General features: G+C 39.8%; 3 protein-coding genes across 4 annotated transcripts; 1 reads left to right on the top strand and 2 right to left on the bottom strand.

The window, feature by feature from the left end:
• Positions 1–4,501: 4,501 nt before the first annotated feature.
• On the bottom strand, positions 4,502–5,515 carry LOC137182668 (metallothionein A-like). The gene is made up of 3 exons (XM_067589032.1): positions 5,357–5,515; positions 5,167–5,232; positions 4,502–4,730 (listed from the first exon to the last, which is right to left on the bottom strand). Exons 1-3 carry the CDS (start codon positions 5,379–5,381, stop codon positions 4,639–4,641), a joined length of 183 nt encoding a protein of 60 aa, XP_067445133.1. The 5' UTR covers positions 5,382–5,515; the 3' UTR covers positions 4,502–4,638.
• A 1,505-nt stretch (positions 5,516–7,020) lies between these two features.
• LOC137182669 (metallothionein A) lies at positions 7,021–7,985 on the bottom strand. The gene is made up of 3 exons (XM_067589033.1): positions 7,832–7,985; positions 7,647–7,712; positions 7,021–7,245 (listed from the first exon to the last, which is right to left on the bottom strand). The coding sequence occupies exons 1-3, from the start codon at positions 7,854–7,856 to the stop codon at positions 7,154–7,156; spliced, it is 183 nt and encodes a 60-aa protein (XP_067445134.1). The 5' UTR covers positions 7,857–7,985; the 3' UTR covers positions 7,021–7,153.
• Positions 7,986–12,186: 4,201 nt separating this feature from the next.
• Positions 12,187–17,077, top strand: LOC137182664 (lathosterol oxidase-like). 2 transcript variants are annotated; one of them, XM_067589029.1, is made up of 6 exons: positions 12,187–12,789; positions 14,252–14,469; positions 15,042–15,174; positions 15,287–15,387; positions 15,950–16,078; positions 16,338–17,077. In XM_067589029.1, the coding sequence occupies exons 2-6, from the start codon at positions 14,260–14,262 to the stop codon at positions 16,605–16,607; spliced, it is 843 nt and encodes a 280-aa protein (XP_067445130.1). In that variant the 5' UTR covers positions 12,187–12,789; positions 14,252–14,259; the 3' UTR covers positions 16,608–17,077. The 2 variants fall into 2 exon arrangements, with proteins under 2 accessions (XP_067445130.1, XP_067445129.1); XM_067589028.1 differs by lacking the exon at positions 12,187–12,789 and having other exon boundaries at positions 13,025–14,469.
• The last annotated feature ends 1,022 nt before the right edge of the window (positions 17,078–18,099 follow it).

The raw sequence follows: 18,099 nt of genomic DNA, 5'->3' as shown, positions 1-18,099 counted from the left end.
CCTGCTAAGAAATATTGACCTTTGAACCTTGACCTTGGTGCATGTTTGAAGGCTTATAATTCAGCAACATAAGGGGCTTCAGACATGAGACCAACTGTTATCGAGAGCTCTGGACCTCAGCTACCATGTGAGTAGAGTCAACAACTGGGGAGGTGGTAAAATATGGTTAAAATTAATTTTCACATATTTATCAATTAGATATTTAAAATCTGATTACATACATGTGTTTACTGTCCCCTTAAACTCCTCAGTTTACTCTCAATCAACTATTTACAACTTCCAATTGTAGGAAAAACAGTCATATTTATAAAAAAGAAAAATACAATTCCCCAGAGACAAACACTGCATCTGGACCGCTCGATGTGCCACCTGCTGGTTGTCGCTGCGCACTGCCTTCACTGTAGTCACATCAACTGAAATGAGTCACATAAATAACAGCCGTGCTGCTAACATATAGGTGTAATATGCTTATTGTTGATCAAAGTGAGCCTGACAGAGTTTATTTTTCTGATATAGGCTCATTCATTGTTTATAACGTAGTTAATAAACAAGGTGTAGTAGTCACATTTGATTTTAATTTTTGAACATTACTGTATATGTTGGGTGAGTTACTGCCGCTCATCAGCAAAAATATAGTATATTATTTCTCTGTGGTTACTTGGTTTTAACCATCACCACTGCTAAATAATGTGACGATATGATATGAATGATAAAATGTTCATGTGACCGTGTTGAAAGGAAAAAGCAAGAAGCAGAGCAGCTGCTTTTCTGTTTTAGAAAATGATTACATAGCTTTGTGTTGTTTAAAAAGGCAACAAGGAAAATGAGTCAAGCAGTAAACAACAGAAAAACAATTGAATACCTTTAGATTAATTTTTGTTAATAGAAAAAGTAATTCATTCATGCTTTATTCTGCATGGATAGTAAGCAAAGAGCTGGCGGTTAACAACAGTGAAAACTTATCAGGCTTTACAGGGTTAAATTTTGGCCGGGTGGAGTTCTTGCTGGAGAGCCAATAGGAAGGCACAATGTCCCGCCTCCTGATTAGCATTTAACACAACTAGTGTTACTAGTGGGCATTTAGTCTCTTACTAGTTCAACTAGTAAACACTTTTAGCCTTACTAGTAGTACTAGTAAGGTCAAAAATGTGCTACTAGTACAACTAGTAAGCATTTTGGCTCTTTCTAGTAGTTCTAGTGAACATTTTAGCTCTTACTAGTAGTACTAGTAAACATTTTGGCTCCTACTAGTAGTACTAGTAAGCATTTTGAGCTTTAGTAGTCAACTAGTAAGGCGTATTTGCGCTCAAGTAGTCAACATGTTGGCGTTTTTTCGGCGCACTAGTTAACTAGTAGGACTTTGAGCTTTACTAGTTGGGTCCAGTCGTCGACTAGTGCGCAAAAAAGTCAACTAGTTGGGATTTTGGCTCAACTAGTTCGGCGTTGGGCTCAACTAGTACAGCTTTTGTCCGAACTAGTTGTCCAAAAGTGTCACTAGTTGCTGAAAAAGCGTAACTAGTACGAGTTTTTGTTCAACTAGTACGGCAAAGTTGCGAAGTAGTTAAACAAAATGTCCAACTAGTACTGCCAAAGTCCGAACTAGTAGATGACACTTAAGTTTGATATCAAGGATATCTAATAGATGCCCAAAGGGCTTTCCATATCGGCGCACTAGTTAACTAGTAGGACTTTGAGCTTTACTAGTTGGGTCCAGTCGTCGACTAGTGCGCAAAAAAGTCAACTAGTTGGGATTTTGGCTCAACTAGTTCGGCGTTGGGCTCAACTAGTATGGCTTTTGTCCGAACTAGTTGTCCAAAAGAGTCACTAGTTGCTGAAAAAGCGTAACTAGTACGAGTTTTTGTTCAACTAGTACGGCAAAGTTGCGAACTAGTTCGACAAAATGTCCAACTAGTACTGCCAAAGTCTGAACTAGTAGATGACACTTAAGTTTGATATCAAGGATATCTAAGAGATGCCCAAAGGGCTTTCCATACCAACTAGTACTGCCAAAGTCTGAACTAGTAGATGACACTTAAGTTTGATATCAAGGATATCTAATAGATGCCCAAAGGGCTTTCCATACCAACTAGTACTGCCAAAGTCTGAACTAGTAGATGACACTTAAGTTTGATATCAAGGATATCTAATAGATGCCCAAAGGGCTTTCCATACCAACTAGTACTGCCAAAGTCTGAACTAGTAGATGACACTTAAGTTTGATATCAAGGATATCTAATAGATGCCCAAAGGGCTTTCCATACTTACTAGTTGAACGAAATTTGTTCTACTAGTTAACTATTAAGGCAAAAATCAGTGTTACTAGTTAACTAGTTAAACATTTTTGGCTCTCACTAGTAGTACTAGTAAGGTCAAAAACAGCCCACTAGTGCAACTAGTTGGCATTTTGGCTCCTACTAGTAGTACTAGTGGACATTTTGGCTCTTCACTAGTAGTAATAGTAGTATGGGAATAGGGTAACTAGTAGTACTAGTGGACTGCATGCACATGAAACGGGTGGGATAATGATGAAATTCTGAGTCCTGATTGGTTGGTTTTCTTTATTTTGAACCAGAGAGCCATTTGGAAGTGTCATTTCATGTCTCATCATTAGCATTTTGCGCAACTAGTGTGACTAGTGGGCATTTTGGCTCTCACTAGTGGTACTAGTAAGGTCAAAAAAGCTCTACTAGTGTAACTAGTACACATTTTGGCTCCTACTAGTAGTACTAGTGGACATTTTGGCTCTTACTAGTAGTACTAGTAAGCATTTTGAGCTTTAGTAGTCGACTAGTAAGGTGAATTTGCGCTCAAGTAGTCAACATGTTGGCGTTTTTTCGGCGCACTAGTTATCTAGTAGGACTTTGAGCTTTACTAGTTGGGTCCAGTCGTCGACTAGTGCGCAAAAAAATCAACTAGTTGGGATTTTGGCTCAACTAGTTCGGCGTTGGGCTCAACTAGTACAGCTTTTGTCCGAACTAGTTGTCCAAAAGAGTCACTAGTTGCTGAAAAAGCGTAACTAGTACGAATTTTTGTTCAACTAGTGCGGCAAAGTTGCGAACTAGTTCGACAAAATGTCCAACTAGTATTGCCAAAGTCTGAACTAGTAGAGGACACTTAAGTTTGATATCAAGGATATCTAATAGATGCCCAAAGGGCTTTCCATAGCCACGTCGATCACCCTGGCTCGGTCCCAGGGCCTCATTGGCAGCTTCTCCAGCTGGCAGTCCAGCACCAGAACCGTCTGGTTACTCTACCGATTCCGAAGAGAAACCAAAGGTTCTGCCTGGTTTGAACGTTCCGCAGAGGCCAAGGTCAAAATAAACCTACGTTGTTGCAGCCGCGTTCATGTGAAAGATGTATTCTTACAAAAGGTCCATTTATAGACTTATCAAAATGCATTTAAACCAGTTTCCGAGCTGATTATGGCCCAAAATAAATCTGAGAGGGTTTGTGACTCTCTCAGATTTATTTTGGGCCATAATCAGCTCAGAAACTGGATCTCAGCTTGGAAAGGTTTTGATTGAAAGGATGAGAGGAAAAAACGCAGGTCTGTTTTCTTCAAACTTTTACTAAATTTTTGCTCCTTTTCTTGTGCAAAGTGCTCCAGGTCTGTAAACATCCTTCATTTTAAAAGAGTCTGAGAATTAATATTCTGTTCTGCTGGCACCTGGAAGCTACTCGGCATCCTCTTCATCACATTCCTCACATATATTATAAATCCATTACAATTTTGTTATGCTGTTCTATGCTGTATTTGTGTAATGTGTCTTTTTTGGTCTATTCTGTGCACACATCTACTGCACATCCGTCCGTCCTGGGAGAAGGATCCCTCCTCTGCTGCTCTTCCTGAGGTTTAAAGGGGGGTTTTAGGGAGTTTTTCCCTTATTTAAAATCACTGTACAGACTATAGAACCCCATGAGGCAAATTCGCGATATTGGGCTATACAAAAAATAGTGCTCAAGGATGTAAAATCAGTCTTTGGTCTATACATGCCTTCACTTTCTGGACAAACCTTTAACTTGAACCAGAAGTCTAAACCAAAACATGGCCATCACATTTTACAGTTTTTCCTGCTCTAACAAATCAAAATTGCCTGGCTTGATTTAAGGGAATAAGCCTATGTAGGTCCTGCAAACCATACAACATTCTCAAACTGTGGGTCTGAGCCCAGTCTACCTGATGACACCAATAAGCTTTCTTCTCTTTGACTTGTCAGATTTTTTTAAATAAATAAACTTAAGTCACTTCAGTTGCAGGGTCCTTGTATATTATGCATGCTGATTGTCATTAAGGGTGGGGGAGGACTTGAACTGAATATTATGTTCATCAGTAACACCTGTTCTTTTCTTACTATGGATAGCAAGGTCTATTCTTACCAATGACTTATTGATTCATCTTTGTACACTGCCTGCACATTATGACCTTTGTTAGATGCGGCACATGATAGTCAGCTTGTTATCCATTAACCTGAATTATTGCCAAAACAGCATGACAGATATCTTCATTAAGGAAAGAAGTTTATTTCAACATTGAAAGACAAGTACAAAAGACATTCTTAATCATTGCAGCTGTAATCAAATACAGTCGTTCACACAGGCTCCATCACATGGACAGAGAAGGCTGATGACACGGACCCATCACTGACAGCAGCTGGTGTCACATGTCTTTCCTTTGCACACGCAGCCAGAGGCGCACTTGCTACAGCCGGATGGGCAGCATGAGCAGCAGCCTGCATTAAGAAAAAATAAGTGTTACTGACAACCCTATGATCATTGATCTGTTGCAACAAAAAGCAGCCAAGGCCACCCTTTAATTCCAGGACAAGGATATTACACAAGTCAAAGCATCTTGAGCTAAACATTAAGAGGTTTGGGGTGGAATGAAGTGACCTTCTGTGATGCAGCCAATTAATGCCACCTGGTTTCCTACATCTTGAGTAAAGAGGCAATTTTAGACAAGGCAGCATTAATTCAGCATGCCAGATATGAAACGGCGAGAAGTCAGTCTTAAAAGAAAACATAAGAATCCTACTTGGTGGCTTGGGTGGGGATTTTTAAAAAAGAAGGCTACTAGTAAAATGTATTTCATCAACAGTCACATTGACTGGATTCAAAATTAAGACACCTGTGAGTTAGATGTGTGTGTAAAGATGTGATTTGACTTACTCTTTTTGCAAGAGGTGCAGGAGCAGTTTGTGCAAGTGCAGGATACTCCGCAGTTGCAGGTTCCAGCTGAAAGTAAGAACACAAGACATGTCAGCTTTAGGAATTCATTTGTGTATGACAGCAAGTCCTATAAAGTAATACCAGACGAAATATTAAGACCAACGAAATACTTAAATAAAACTTCACTTACTCTTGGAGCATTCGCAAGGGTCCATTTTTCAGTGAGTGTAGTTCTCTTCTTTAGAGAGTGCTGCGTTTGTGCTTCTTCCCGTTAGAAGTGGTGGTATGAGTGTCAGAGAAGGGGCGGCTCTTTTATAGCATCCCGGTAACAACAAGACCGGGTGCAAAAAGCGTCTGTCACGCTGCACGCAGGCACGTAACTGACCATTACGAAGAGGTTTGTGCACACGACTCAACTACGCAGCTGATTCCCAAAAGACGCGTCGGCGTGTTGTTTGTAAATTACATTCAGGTACGCGTTTTCGTCCTGCTCCACGTTGCAGAACTTGTGCGCATGTTTGGCCGCGTCGATTACCCTGGCTCGGTCCCGGGGCTTCATCGGCAGCTTCTCCAGCTGGCAGTCCAGCACCAGAACCGTCTGGTTACTCTACCGATTCCGAAGAGAAACCAAAGGTTCCGCCTGGTTTGAACGTTCCTCAGAGGCCAAGGTCAAAATAAACCTACGTTGTTGCAGCCGCGTTCATGTGAAAGATGTATTCTTACAAAAGGTCAATTTATAGTCTTATCAAAATGCATTTAAACCAGTTTCTGAGCTGATTATGGCCCAAAATAAATCTGAGAGGGTTTGTGTCTCTCAGATTTATTTTGGGCCATAATCAGCTCAGAAACTGGATCTCAGCTTGGAAAGGTTTTGATTGAAAGGATGAGAGGAAAAAACACAGGTCTGTTTTCTTCAAACTTTTACTAAATTTTTGCTCCTTTTCTTGTGCAAAGTGCTCCAGTTCTGTAAACATCCTTCATTTTAAAAGAGTCTGAGAATTAATATTCTGTTCTGCTGGCACCTGGAAGCTACTCGGCATCCTCTTCATCACATTCCTCACATATATTATAAATCCATTACAATTTTGTTATGCTGTTCTATGCTGTATTTGTGTAATGTGTCTTTTTTGGTCTATTCTGTACACACATCTACTGCACATCCGTCCGTCCTGGGAGAAGGATCCCTCCTCTGCTGCTCTTCCTGAGGTTTAAGGGAGTTTTTCCCTTATTTAAATCACTGTACAGACTATAAAACCCCATGAGGCAAATTCACGATATTGGGCTATACAGAAAATAGTGCTCAAGGATGTAAAATCAGTCTTTGGTCTATACATGCCTTCACTTTCTGGACAAACCTTTAACGACTTGAACCAGAAGTCTAAACCAAAACATGACCATCACATTTTACAGTTTTTCCTGCTCTAACAAATCAAAATTGCCTGGCTTGATTTAAGGGAATAAGCCCATATAGGTCCTGCAAACCATACAACATTCTCAAACTGTGGGTCTGAGCCCAGTCTACCTGATGACACCAATAAGCTTTCTCTTTGACTTGTCAGATTTTTTTAAATAAATAAACTTAAGTCACTTCAGTTGCAGGGTCCTTGTATATTATGCATGCTGATTGTCATACACTAAGGGTGGGGGAGGACTTGAACTGAATCATCATGTTCATCAGTAACACCTGTTCTTTTCTTACTATGGATAGCAAGGTCTATTCTTACCAATGACTTATTGATTCATCTTTGTACACTGCCTGCACATTATGACCTTTGTTAGATGCGGCACATGATAGTCAGCTTGTTATCCATTAACCTGAATTATTGCCAAAACAGCATGACAGATATCTTCATTAAGGAAAGAAGTTTATTTCAACATTGAAAGACAAGTACAAAAGACATTCTTAATCATTGCAGCTGTAATCAAATACACAGTCGTTCACACAGGCTCCATCACATGGACAGAGAAGGCTGATGACACGGACCCATCACTGACAGCAGCTGGTGTCACATGTCTTTCCTTTGCACACGCAGCCAGAGGCGCACTTGCTACAGCCGGATGGGCAGCATGAGCAGCAGCCTGCATTAAGAAAAAATAAGTGTTACTGACAACCCTATGATCATTGATCTGTTGCAACAAAAAGCAGCCAAGGCCACCCTTTAATTCCAGGACAAGGATATTACACAAGTCAAAGCATCTCGAGCTAAACATTAAGAGGTTTGGGGTGGAATGAAGTGACCTTCTGTGATGGTAAAGCCACCTGGTTTCCTACATCTTGAGTAGGCAATTTTAGACAAGGCAGCATTAATTCAGCATGCCAGATATGAAACGGCAAGAAGTCAGTCTTAAAAGAAAACATAAGAATCCTACTTGGTGGCTACTAGTAAAATATATACATTTCATCAACAGTCACCTTGACTGGATTCAAAATTAAGACACCTGTGAGTTAGATGTATGTGTAAAGATGTGATTTGACTTACTCTTTTTGCAAGAGGTGCAGGAGCAGTTTGTGCAAGTGCAGGATCCTCCGCAGTTGCAGGTTCCAGCTGAAAGTAAGAACACAAGACATGTCAGCTTTAGGAATTCATTTGTCTATGACAGCAAGTCCTATAAAGTAATACCAGACGAAATATTAAGACCAACGAAATACTTGAATAAAACTTACTCTTGGAGCATTCGCAAGGGTCCATTTTTCAGTGAGTGTAGTTCTCTTCTTTAGAGAGTGCTGCGTTTGTATTTCTTCCCGTTAGAAGTGGTGGTATGAGTGTCAGAGAAGGGGCGGCTCTTTTATAGCATCCCGGTAACAACAAGACCGGGTGCAAAAAGCGCCTGTCACGCTGCACGCAGGCACGTAGTTGACCATTACAAAGAGGTTTGTGCACACGACTCAACTACGCAGCTGATTCCCAAAAGACGCGTTGGCGTGTTGTCTGTAAATTACATAAGAGCCCTGGACCCCGTGTCTTCCCTGCACGGGGACACTATAAACCCCGGAATAGTTGATGTGTTTACATGGAGAAAAACACTATTATATAAATGAGCAGGGCAGAGAGTAGAACATGATTATTCAAAAGTACATCTTCATTCACAGATGAATGTTCAGGCTATAAATGGAAACTCAATGCCACCTGTGTCTCCCATTGGCATCCTGTTTAATTTGTGTGGTTGCTATTGAGTTTATATGGAGCCCTGTTTGGTTATAGGAGAGAAAAATAATTAAAATAAATTCATAATATTCTACAAATAAATAATAAACTTTTTAAGGCAGCCTATAGGCAGTTTCATAGATATTTTCAGCTTAAATAATCAAACAGTACAGTGCAGTTTTCGGGATATTACAGTAGTTTCACATTACTTTCAGAATTTTAATTTTCTCTGATACTATGAAGGCCAGTTCTATTCTCAAAAGATATATATATATATATATATATATATATATATATAGAGAGAGAGAGAGAGAGAGAGAGAGAGAGAGAGAGAGAGAGAGAGAGAGAGAGTTTACCAGAATTAAATTCCCTTTATTCGACCACATGATAGTGGTGATATAAATATTGTTTTGTTAGTCTCGATAAATGTAGATGTCATGTTAAGGTTCAACAATATTCGACAAAAATGAGTGCAGACGTGTAATCTGAGCTCAGGGTCATTTTTTATTCACTCGTCACATGTATTTTGTGTCAGCATTCATTCTTCTGCAACCTTTCCCAGTATTTCGGGTCTGTGATCCGTGCACACCATTGTGCACACGGTCCGCTTCATCCGGCGCTCGTGAGCAAACCAAAGTAAATAAGCTATTGTAATGGCGCTGCCTTCCAGTGCCGTGTGCTGTAGGAAAACCCCAATTCACGAGTCGAGTGCACATGACAGATAGCCTTCACATTTATGGACGATAATTCAGGGACCATACAAAACACCCTATTAACCACCTGAGAGCATTTTTCACAGTTTATGATGAAATTAAGGTTTGTAGCATAGATGATGCTTCCCTGCTGTTTACAATTCTATGTAAATAACCCAAATACTCTGCTCACTTCAACAAAGTACTCTTGAATAATTATATGTTCATATTTTCGTTTTATATATTTAGCTTGCAAACATTTCCACAGGTTGTAGACTGCTAACAACTACTACATTAGGATGTTGTGGTATTTAGAGTCGACTGTTGTGTTGGGAGCTTGAAGGCAGCATTGTCATCCTTTTTTGCGCTCGCCACCCTGTGTGTTTCCACTCCTCGTTGACACTCATGTCAGCAGTTATGAGCTGAGTCATTATGTGACCAATGCAAACCTCAGAGTGTAAGGAGTGAAGATTGAGCTGAGTGCATTTACAGACAATTAAGGGAGAGTATAAAAAGTTTATGGCTGGGGAGTAGGGTTCAATCTGATTACTGCATCTAAGTCACAGGCCTAGTAATTCAGCTTTTTGTTGAGGGACTAGGGCTTGAAGAGTTAACCTACATATGTGACTTAAATTCTGTGTTGACATTTCCAAATTGTTAGTATATGAGCAGTAGGCTACACCAACATGTTGAAGGGTCATCACACATGTATTTTATTAGCTATTTCTAGATTTAAAAGACAGAAACAGGCAGATAAGATTAAACTTAAACTTTTTTGTGTTGTTAGTTATTCACAAAGTGAAAGGCTGTTACTCCTTTTTCCTCTCTTCTCCTTCCTCCCCCTCTTTACCTCCTATTCCTTTGTTTTTCTACTTCTCCCTCCTCTCCTTCTTTTCCTTCTTTTCTTTTGTTTCTCTCACTTCTCCTCCTTCCTTTTCCTTCTCGTTCCCCTCCTCTCATTTCCCTCTTCAAGCTCTCCTTCTTCTTCCTCTCGTTTTCTTCTCTCTCCTCCTTCTCTTTCCTCTCCTTCTTCAGTCTCCATTTTCTGTCTGCTTCTCTGCCTTCCTTCCCTCCTTTTTTATCTTTCCTTCTCTTTGTCACTTTTACAGCGGCCCCTGAGAGGAGAGAGAACATCATATTCAGTATCTTCTCAATTCAACTGCTTATTCCAAATCAAAATGATCAGCTGAGGTGATGTGTCTGAAGCTTTGTGTAGTGCTGCGTCAGGAGTTTGATCTCTTTATTCATATTTTGATAATCTTTAAAGTACTGTCTGTATATACTGTTATATAATTATTCAAGTTTCAATGTATGCTTAATTCTAACATCCATGGACAATCATGCACTTTACTACTTTAGCATTTCACATTTGTCATTTTGACAAAAGATGCAGATGTACATACAATAAGTTAAAATACGGCCCCACCCTCACTTTGGATACACATAAAAAGGCAGAGGGTTTTTCACCTTTATACTTATTCACACTGTTCAATGTACTGTAGCCAGTTACAGCTGCTTTTAAAGCTACTTCTACATGAATACATGAACTCTTCTGTCTTCAGTCTATCACAGGAGTCTAGCCACCACAGAAGTGAGTGACATCTTTATACTGAACTGTCCTGCAGAAAGCTTCTCATAGTGGGAAACATGTTCCCACTTCAGTTTGGTGATAAGTTTAAGTGGACTTTTTTAGTATGGTTTCAGACATGAATCATACCAGTGTTTACTCAGTAATTTTATTAGGAAGCGATTGTGAAATGAGTTTAGCTTGAAATCAGTTTAGGTAAGTTTTTATTGCACAATCAGCTTCTTGTATGAACAGTCATGAATACAGATGGTGGGATTATTAACTGCAAAGAAAGACATGCAGATACTGATGCTGTTTGTATCAAGAGCTCTAGAGGGAGACATTGACACATTGATGAAAGGAGAGAGCGAGACAGAGAGAGAGAGAGAGAGAGAGAGAGAGAGAGAGAGAGAGAGAGAGAGAGAGAGAGCTTCCTTGTATGCCAGTTTTTAGCTGATTTCAAAATTTCCTCAAAATGTATTTGAGACATTTCTATTTCATGTGCACATTTTAAACAGGCGATCCACATTTTACTTTGTCTCATAACGACTTTCAAAAACCTCCTATGAAAAAGTCAAGCTCTGTGTACAATCACAATGTAGAAAACAATACACTGTAGAAACTTGTATGGAGATATTTAAGTGACAGGGGATGAAAATAGCAGCTCCATGCATAAAAAACCCCCCAAACATTTACCATCCTGTTCAGATTCTCTGTGCAGGTTTTATCCTATCCCTGAGAAGAGATCACATCATCTACTTGTGTGTTTTGCTCAGTGACAGCATGCCTGTCGCCACCTGTGAGATGTGTTGGTTTGTGTGTGTGTGTGTGTGTGTGTGTGTGTGTGTGTGTGAGACTGGGCAAATATTTTTTTCCTCCTTCCTCTTACTGTTGCTGTGGGGATATGTATGGGATGTGTGTGTGTGTGTAAGTGTATATGTGTTAAAAAAAAGACACTAAAAAAGGGCAGACAGTTCAGGGGGAAAGTGGATCCTGCTGTCCAGCATGCTACAGGGCACTTGCACTTTAAAAAATTGCCTTTGCAAGTGATTTTATTTTCCATAAAGACAAATCTAGAGTGCATCAAAACAGGCGAGGTCCAAGGTTTAACAGCTATAATCCAATGATTGATCACTGATTTGAATGTAATTATATATGAAGACATTAGATTGGTGATTATTTCACGTTTTATATAAATGAATTACAATAAGTGTCACACCTTTTTTTCCCTCGACTTTTTGTGTTCTTTGGAGTTTCTCGTGTTTCACTTCTGTTGTCAGTCCTTCTGGTCATATGGTTTTGTGTATGATTTGGGTGGTGGGTTTAGTTTGTTGGGTTGTGTACTTGGGTTTGTGTTTGCGGTTAGTCTTGGATGGGTTAGTGTAGGTGGTGTTGAGTTTGTTTTCTGGGTTTTTGTTCTGTTTCCCTTGTGTGTTCATGTACTCCTCCACACCTGCCCTGCATTTGGACTCGTCAGCCCTGCCCTGCTCCCTGTGTTTCCTCAGCCTATCAGCTCCCTGTATGTTCACTCCCCTCTCCTGAGTTCTCCACCCATCTCCCCACCTGCACCTCATCTTCTCTTTAGTTCAGTTTCTTTTTAGTTCTGGTTTTCTGTTCAGTCCTTGTTGGATCATTCATGAAAATGAATGATCCAACAAGGACTGAACATGTCGTCTTGTTCTGTTCAGCTCTGTTTGCCTGTTCATTACCATCCACGATTAAAGGAGATTTTTTCATCTAATCTGCATTCTTGCCTCTATGTTTGGGTCCACTCCTGCTTCCCCACCTGACATAAGTCATATTTTGATGAAAGACGTTCCATTACTTGGACTCAAGTTAATTATCATTCAGATCATTTTGCTTAAACTGCACTCTAATGAGCAGAAAATGACTGGGATCAAGTCTCTTGCTGTCACTGAGCTACTCGTTATTTGCTGAACATGCTGGGATCTTGTTCCACATCTGTGTCTCCCTGGATCCCTGCAACATGCTTACTGCCTGACTACTGTTCCTCTGAATCTCTATTGGCCTCTAAAGAAAACAGCTGTTAACATTTATGAAAAAGTTATTGGAATACATGACAAACTCACATCAGCAGTATGTGGTTCATAGGCCACTAAGCAGTTGCTACAGTAGATCTCCTGTTTTCTGTCACAAATCATTTGCCAGTGGACACGTCGTGTGTGGAGGAAGGAGGACTCGTCCATTTTCTAGGAAGGTTAGGACACGTCTGACATCTGGCCCCGGTCCTAAAGCAGATCAGTTCAGCAGAAATAACCACTAACCATGGGCTCTTTTAGAAATCTACACAATCATTTTTGGAAAGCATGTAGAGATTTAGAGATTTGCACTGAAATAATATATGGTAAATCCGAAGTGCTGAATAATTTGCTTTTTTATAAAAATATTGTTTGTTTTCAGTGAAGGCAGTTGTCTGTACTTGCTGAGAGAGAAGCTGTGTCATGAACTGCATTGCATTAAGTTTCTTCCAGTATGGGACACAGCTGCTGCTTTCTGTGTGCAGTTTTCCTCACTGAGTGAACTCTACATATACATTATCTTGCTGCTTAACTACTAACTCTTATCATTCACAGCTTCCCTGTTTTCACACTGATTAGCATCTTAAAGCAATTCCACAAAAGAGGTGTTGAGGAATCACTTCAGAATAGTGTCAGTGGGTCTGAGAAAAGTTCATCAATCAAGTTAAACAGAACACATCAGAAGCAGCTTTTGATAACCATGATAACAAACTTAGGACTTTGGTCTAATATCATCAGAAAAGTGCTGTGGTCTTCTACCTTCAGTTGACTGAATACTGGAGGACCAACAGCCGGCAGGGTAAAGAGGTGCTGGTGTCATTTGCAACAAGACTTCAGTTAACAAGTACTCTCTCTGTGAAGTACAGTTATATTAATAGAGGGTCAAAGAAGGGGAAATGTGAGACTTTTGAGCTTTTATGGCACAAGTATAGTGGCTTGCGTTAAGACAGTAGCCACTGACACAGTACAGGTTTGGAGATATCACTTTTCTTATCATTTTTAATAATTGTAGAACACTACATTGAATAATATCTAGCTTACTTCAGATAACTGCACACATTTTACTCACTGCTGATCAATGTATTGTGCATAGTTTGTGTTGTAAATGGTGTTTTCAGACTATGTGACACTAATGTTTTAAAACTGTACCAGACCTAAAATGAGAGCACTTTCATTTACAGGCAGATCAACCTACTACCCAGTGTGGTTTAACTGCTGATTGATAATATGTTGACTGCTGAGAAAGAGATGATCTGTACCCGCTCAGTGTGGACAGTGCTGCAGGGTTAGAAGCTGGCTAGTTTTAGTGACATTGCAGCTTTTGTTGGAATCATTTAGGCTAAAAAAATGTTAAACCGAAGTTCTGGATGCTTTAATTTGACAGTCTGGTATCTATGTTGGTGATACAGATTATATAAATAAAAGTTGAAATGGAGGCTGAACATAATGTAGGGTGTAAACTTCAACCTTAGATTAATACTTGCTGACAGACAAAACTAACCATCTCTGCACCTTTATATTTATGTTGTCTTTTCTAATGCAATTTGTTGCCATTTCTTCTTTTCTTTAACAGACAACTTATGAAGGCTGTGTTATTGTGGATAAAAGCAAGATTACATGTACTTTTCTTTCTCTTCACAGATTGTGCTATGGATCATGTGCTGAACATTTCTGACTATTACATCTTCACTCCTTATGTTTATCCAGCCACATGGCCTGAGGACGGGGCTCTGCGTCAGATAATCAGCCTGTGGCTGGTGACCAACCTTGGAGCAGAACTGATTTACCTGGGCTTTGGTGCTCTTAGCTTCTACTGTGTCTTTGACCATAAGCTCATGAAACATCCACAGTTCATTAAGGTAGGCTGTTTAATGGACCAAACCTTGTATTCACACTTGTAGACCACATAAATATCAGTGACTGGATTGGAGGGTTTAGACTATAAGTGACTCTTTGGTTTTAAAGATAACACCAGAATAACATTTTTAGGAGTCATGCATTACTTCAAATGCATTATGGTGGGCAAAGTATGCTAAACAAACATCACTACATTGATCATAACAGAATAAATTCAGGATAGATAACTCTGGGTTTCAATAATGTGCACAGGCTCTGGGGGGAGGGAAGAAAACCAAATTGGACCCACTACACAGGCATTTAGGCCTTTGGTGTAACATTATGGCACATATTGTGGCACAGAAGTGTCCCTTTTGGGCATATTTCCTTGTTATGTAAAGGTTTTTTAAAAAAGAAAAGAAAAAACAGAATGAAAAACAAAAAAAGGCAGTAATGGCAGGTAGTTGCCCCTCCCTGCCTTCTACTGTCCCTAGTTGATGTGACTGAGAAATAAGTGAATAAACAGAAAAAATGGTAACAGTTCCAAAGCAAACTTCTCTCGAATCCTAACTATGTATCTTTCATCATATGGCAGAACCAGGTAAGAAAAGAGATCCAACTAGGTTCTGTCTCCATCTTCTGGATGAGCTTCCCCACGGTAGCCCTTTTCTTCTGGGAGATCAGGGGACACAGCAAACTTTTTGACAACATCAGTGAATCTTCCCTGGGTGAGAGAACAGTTACTTGAAACCTCAAAACTCAGACCAGGGTTCATGTTAACTTCAACTGCAACATTTCTAAAATGTAGAAAAAGGTTGCATTGGTTTGTTTGTGTTTCAGGCTGGCCAGGGGTGTTTCTGAGCATTGCTGGCTTCTTGTTCTTTACTGACATGTGTATCTACTGGATACACCGGTCCATGCACCATAAGAGCATTTATAAGGTGAGTTTCAGCATGTTTATGGCTAATTTAAAGCTGCGCTAATTAAAATTTTTATATCAACAATGGATGAAATCACTATGTAGAATGTGAGAGAGGACGCTTATGATGTTGGACCCACAGAAAATTATCACGCAACTCTGCTGCCCTCGTCATCTCTATCCAGCGTTTTAGCATCTTTCAGCTCAGTGTTTTGGTTTCACAGCTCACAACTTTACTGCTTAGCAACAAAATGGTGAACATGATGGAGGCTGTATAGAAGTAATACTGTTTACTAACTTATATCATCTATTTAGTGGTGGGTGTATTTTAATTTTGGCCGTGAAGTGATCAATAACAAAAATACATGTCAATGAAAGAAATCTCCATGTATTTGTCAGGTGGAACTTTTGAGATGTTTGAATTTCATAAAAGTTACAGAAAATGCTTTTTCTATCTGGATATCGTTTCTTATTTTTCATACTTTCTGATTATGGCTTTCCTGTAGATCTTTGTTTGCCTTGTTTACCTGCTGTGTGTTTCACACAGTCCTAACATCCAGGCCATTTATGTTTCTCCACCTCAGCACCTACATAAGCAGCACCATACATTCAAGATCCCCACGCCGTTTGCCAGCCATGCCTTCCACCCACTTGACGGCTTCCTGCAGAGCTTACCCTACCACGTCTACCCTTTCATCTTCCCCCTCCACAAGGTGCTGGTCCTCTTTTCACTCTTTACCAAACATTTTGATGTCAGGTCTGAGGATTGACAATATTGCAAATAACTGTATAGCTATACACGCTTCACTGCATGTTTCATAATGCAGTTGAGTTACTGAAATTAAAGGATTTCAGGTTGTCTGTGCTCATGTATTTAAAAAAAACACAATTATTTCTAAAAAAAAAAGTACATTATCAACATCATGTAAAGGCTCTATAAAATGTTTTAAATTTGATATATTTACATCCCAGGTAATCTACCTCTCTCTCTTCATCTTTGTCAACATCTGGACCATTTCCATACATGATGGAGACTACCGCATCCCCGGCCCCCTGATATGTCTAATTAACGGCGCTGCCCACCATGTAGACCATCACCTCTTCTTCAATTACAACTACGGACAATACTTCACCCTCTGGGATCGTCTGGGGGGCTCCTACCGACACCCTTCAGCCCTCCTGGGGAAGGGGCCACATGACCACATCCGCAAGCTCATGGCAGAGGCTCCAAAGACAAAGTGATGACGGATACATCATGACATCATGATATTCTTTTCTGGTTCAAACCTTTCAGGAAGGTTTCTACAGAGATGCTCCGCCCCAGTCATGATGCAAGAGACAGTGGCAAAACCAGCTATCTGGAGCAAGAATAAGAAATCTTAAACACAGAAGAGAAGATGGTTTGTTTTTCCAAACAGATTTGTACAAATGTTAAATTCAGAAAAAGAAAGAAGGTTTAGAGAGAATGACTTTTTTCTTTAACTGTTTAGATTGTTGGTTAAATGCAATGCCTCCACTTAACAATGCTTGGAGTGACGCTGAACAGTAGTGAATTGTAGGATACTGAACCCAGGAAAAGAATAAAAGTTTAATTCTTTCAAAAACATTATGATTCCTTTTGGCCTAACAGTCTGTCTGTGTAAGTGCAGGAGCACAAACACACACACACACACACACGGACCCAATGACCTCTGACCTATCTGGCATGAGGATGTCAAGGAAACACTGGACAAGACTAAAAAACCCAGTCTTCTCACCACCAGCCACAGAGAGAAAATGAACAGTTTAGGAAATTAATGACTTTGTTTTTCTGTTCAGATACAAATAGACTGTCCAACCAGAAGAAGGGAGGACTATACTCCCTTCTCCTGCTAGCCAACTATCTTTTAAGTCGTAAATTTGAGGGAAGCCCACATTTGAGTGTCCCTCTCACAGAGAGAGAGAGAGACTGGATTCATCCTCCTGAGAAGCAGTGAACCAAAGCTGTTTCACTGAACCTACTGCAACGGTTCTCATCTTGCTGTTACCCTGGCGACCCGAGGATGGCCAAGTCTGCTTCGCCTTGCTCGGCGCTTTCCATGAAGTTCATCATCATCAGCTCTTTATCACCAAGGCAACAGCAGGGAAACCATCTACCATGCTTCCCCCTCAGAGTTGATGCAAGAGCTATTCATTCTGTTGGCAATAACTTGTTAATTTAATTTACCCATTCATTCATGCATCCAGTTATTTTAATTTATTATATGCACATATGCTTAGTTTCCCTATTCATCCCTATTTCTTAGTGGTTTGATACATATCTTGATTTATCGCCAAGTCATTGTATTTGTATTCCTTTATATCAGAAGTTGAGGGTCCATGACTTTCAGGTATAAGACCGATTAATTTGATTTAATTATTTTTCCTCCTAATTAATGAATTAGTGAAGTACTAATTAATTTATTAATCAATGGAGGTGGTGCCCCTATTAACTTTACGAGTGCATAATATTAATTTCAAGTGTAGTGTTACTCCTACAGAATAAAAACATGCAAAGTTCAGGTCAAAGTGATCCACATATACATATATATATATCAGTTTTAGTCACAGTCCACCCTTTTGCATATCAGTGACTTGGAGGAGCTTTTTTCTAGTATTTCAGTTACTCTGACCATCAATTTGGAATAAAGAATAAATGAATGTGTGTGTTTGTGTTAAGTCTAAATCAAGACTTAGTTGCTCTAAATACAGTAGA

This window comes from Thunnus thynnus, chromosome 5, assembly GCF_963924715.1.
Source record: "Thunnus thynnus chromosome 5, fThuThy2.1, whole genome shotgun sequence".
In the NCBI taxonomy this organism is placed as follows: Eukaryota; Metazoa; Chordata; class Actinopteri; order Scombriformes; family Scombridae; genus Thunnus; species Thunnus thynnus.
This window is presented reverse-complemented; position numbering and strand designations above follow the sequence as displayed.

Bases quoted from the DNA above. Each gene is read 5' to 3' on its own strand.
- LOC137182664 (XM_067589028.1), top strand. From the start codon at position 14,191: ATGAAGGCTGTGTTATTGTGGATAAAAGCAAGATTACATGTACTTTTC. The intron at 15,175-15,286 runs GTGAGAGAACAG...TTTGTGTTTCAG, and splicing joins CATCAGTGAATCTTCCCTGG to GCTGGCCAGGGGTGTTTCTG. The intron at 15,388-15,949 runs GTGAGTTTCAGC...TCTCCACCTCAG, and splicing joins ACCATAAGAGCATTTATAAG to CACCTACATAAGCAGCACCA.
- LOC137182669 (XM_067589033.1), bottom strand. From the start codon at position 7,856: ATGGACCCTTGCGAATGCTCCAAGA. The intron at 7,713-7,831 runs GTAAGTTTTATT...TCTTACTTTCAG, and splicing joins CCCTTGCGAATGCTCCAAGA to CTGGAACCTGCAACTGCGGA. The intron at 7,246-7,646 runs GTAAGTCAAATC...TTCTTAATGCAG, and splicing joins CTGCACCTCTTGCAAAAAGA to GCTGCTGCTCATGCTGCCCA.
- LOC137182668 (XM_067589032.1), bottom strand. From the start codon at position 5,381: ATGGACCCTTGCGAATGCTCCAAGA. The intron at 5,233-5,356 runs GTAAGTGAAGTT...TCTTACTTTCAG, and splicing joins CCCTTGCGAATGCTCCAAGA to CTGGAACCTGCAACTGCGGA. The intron at 4,731-5,166 runs GTAAGTCAAATC...TTCTTAATGCAG, and splicing joins CTGCACCTCTTGCAAAAAGA to GCTGCTGCTCATGCTGCCCA.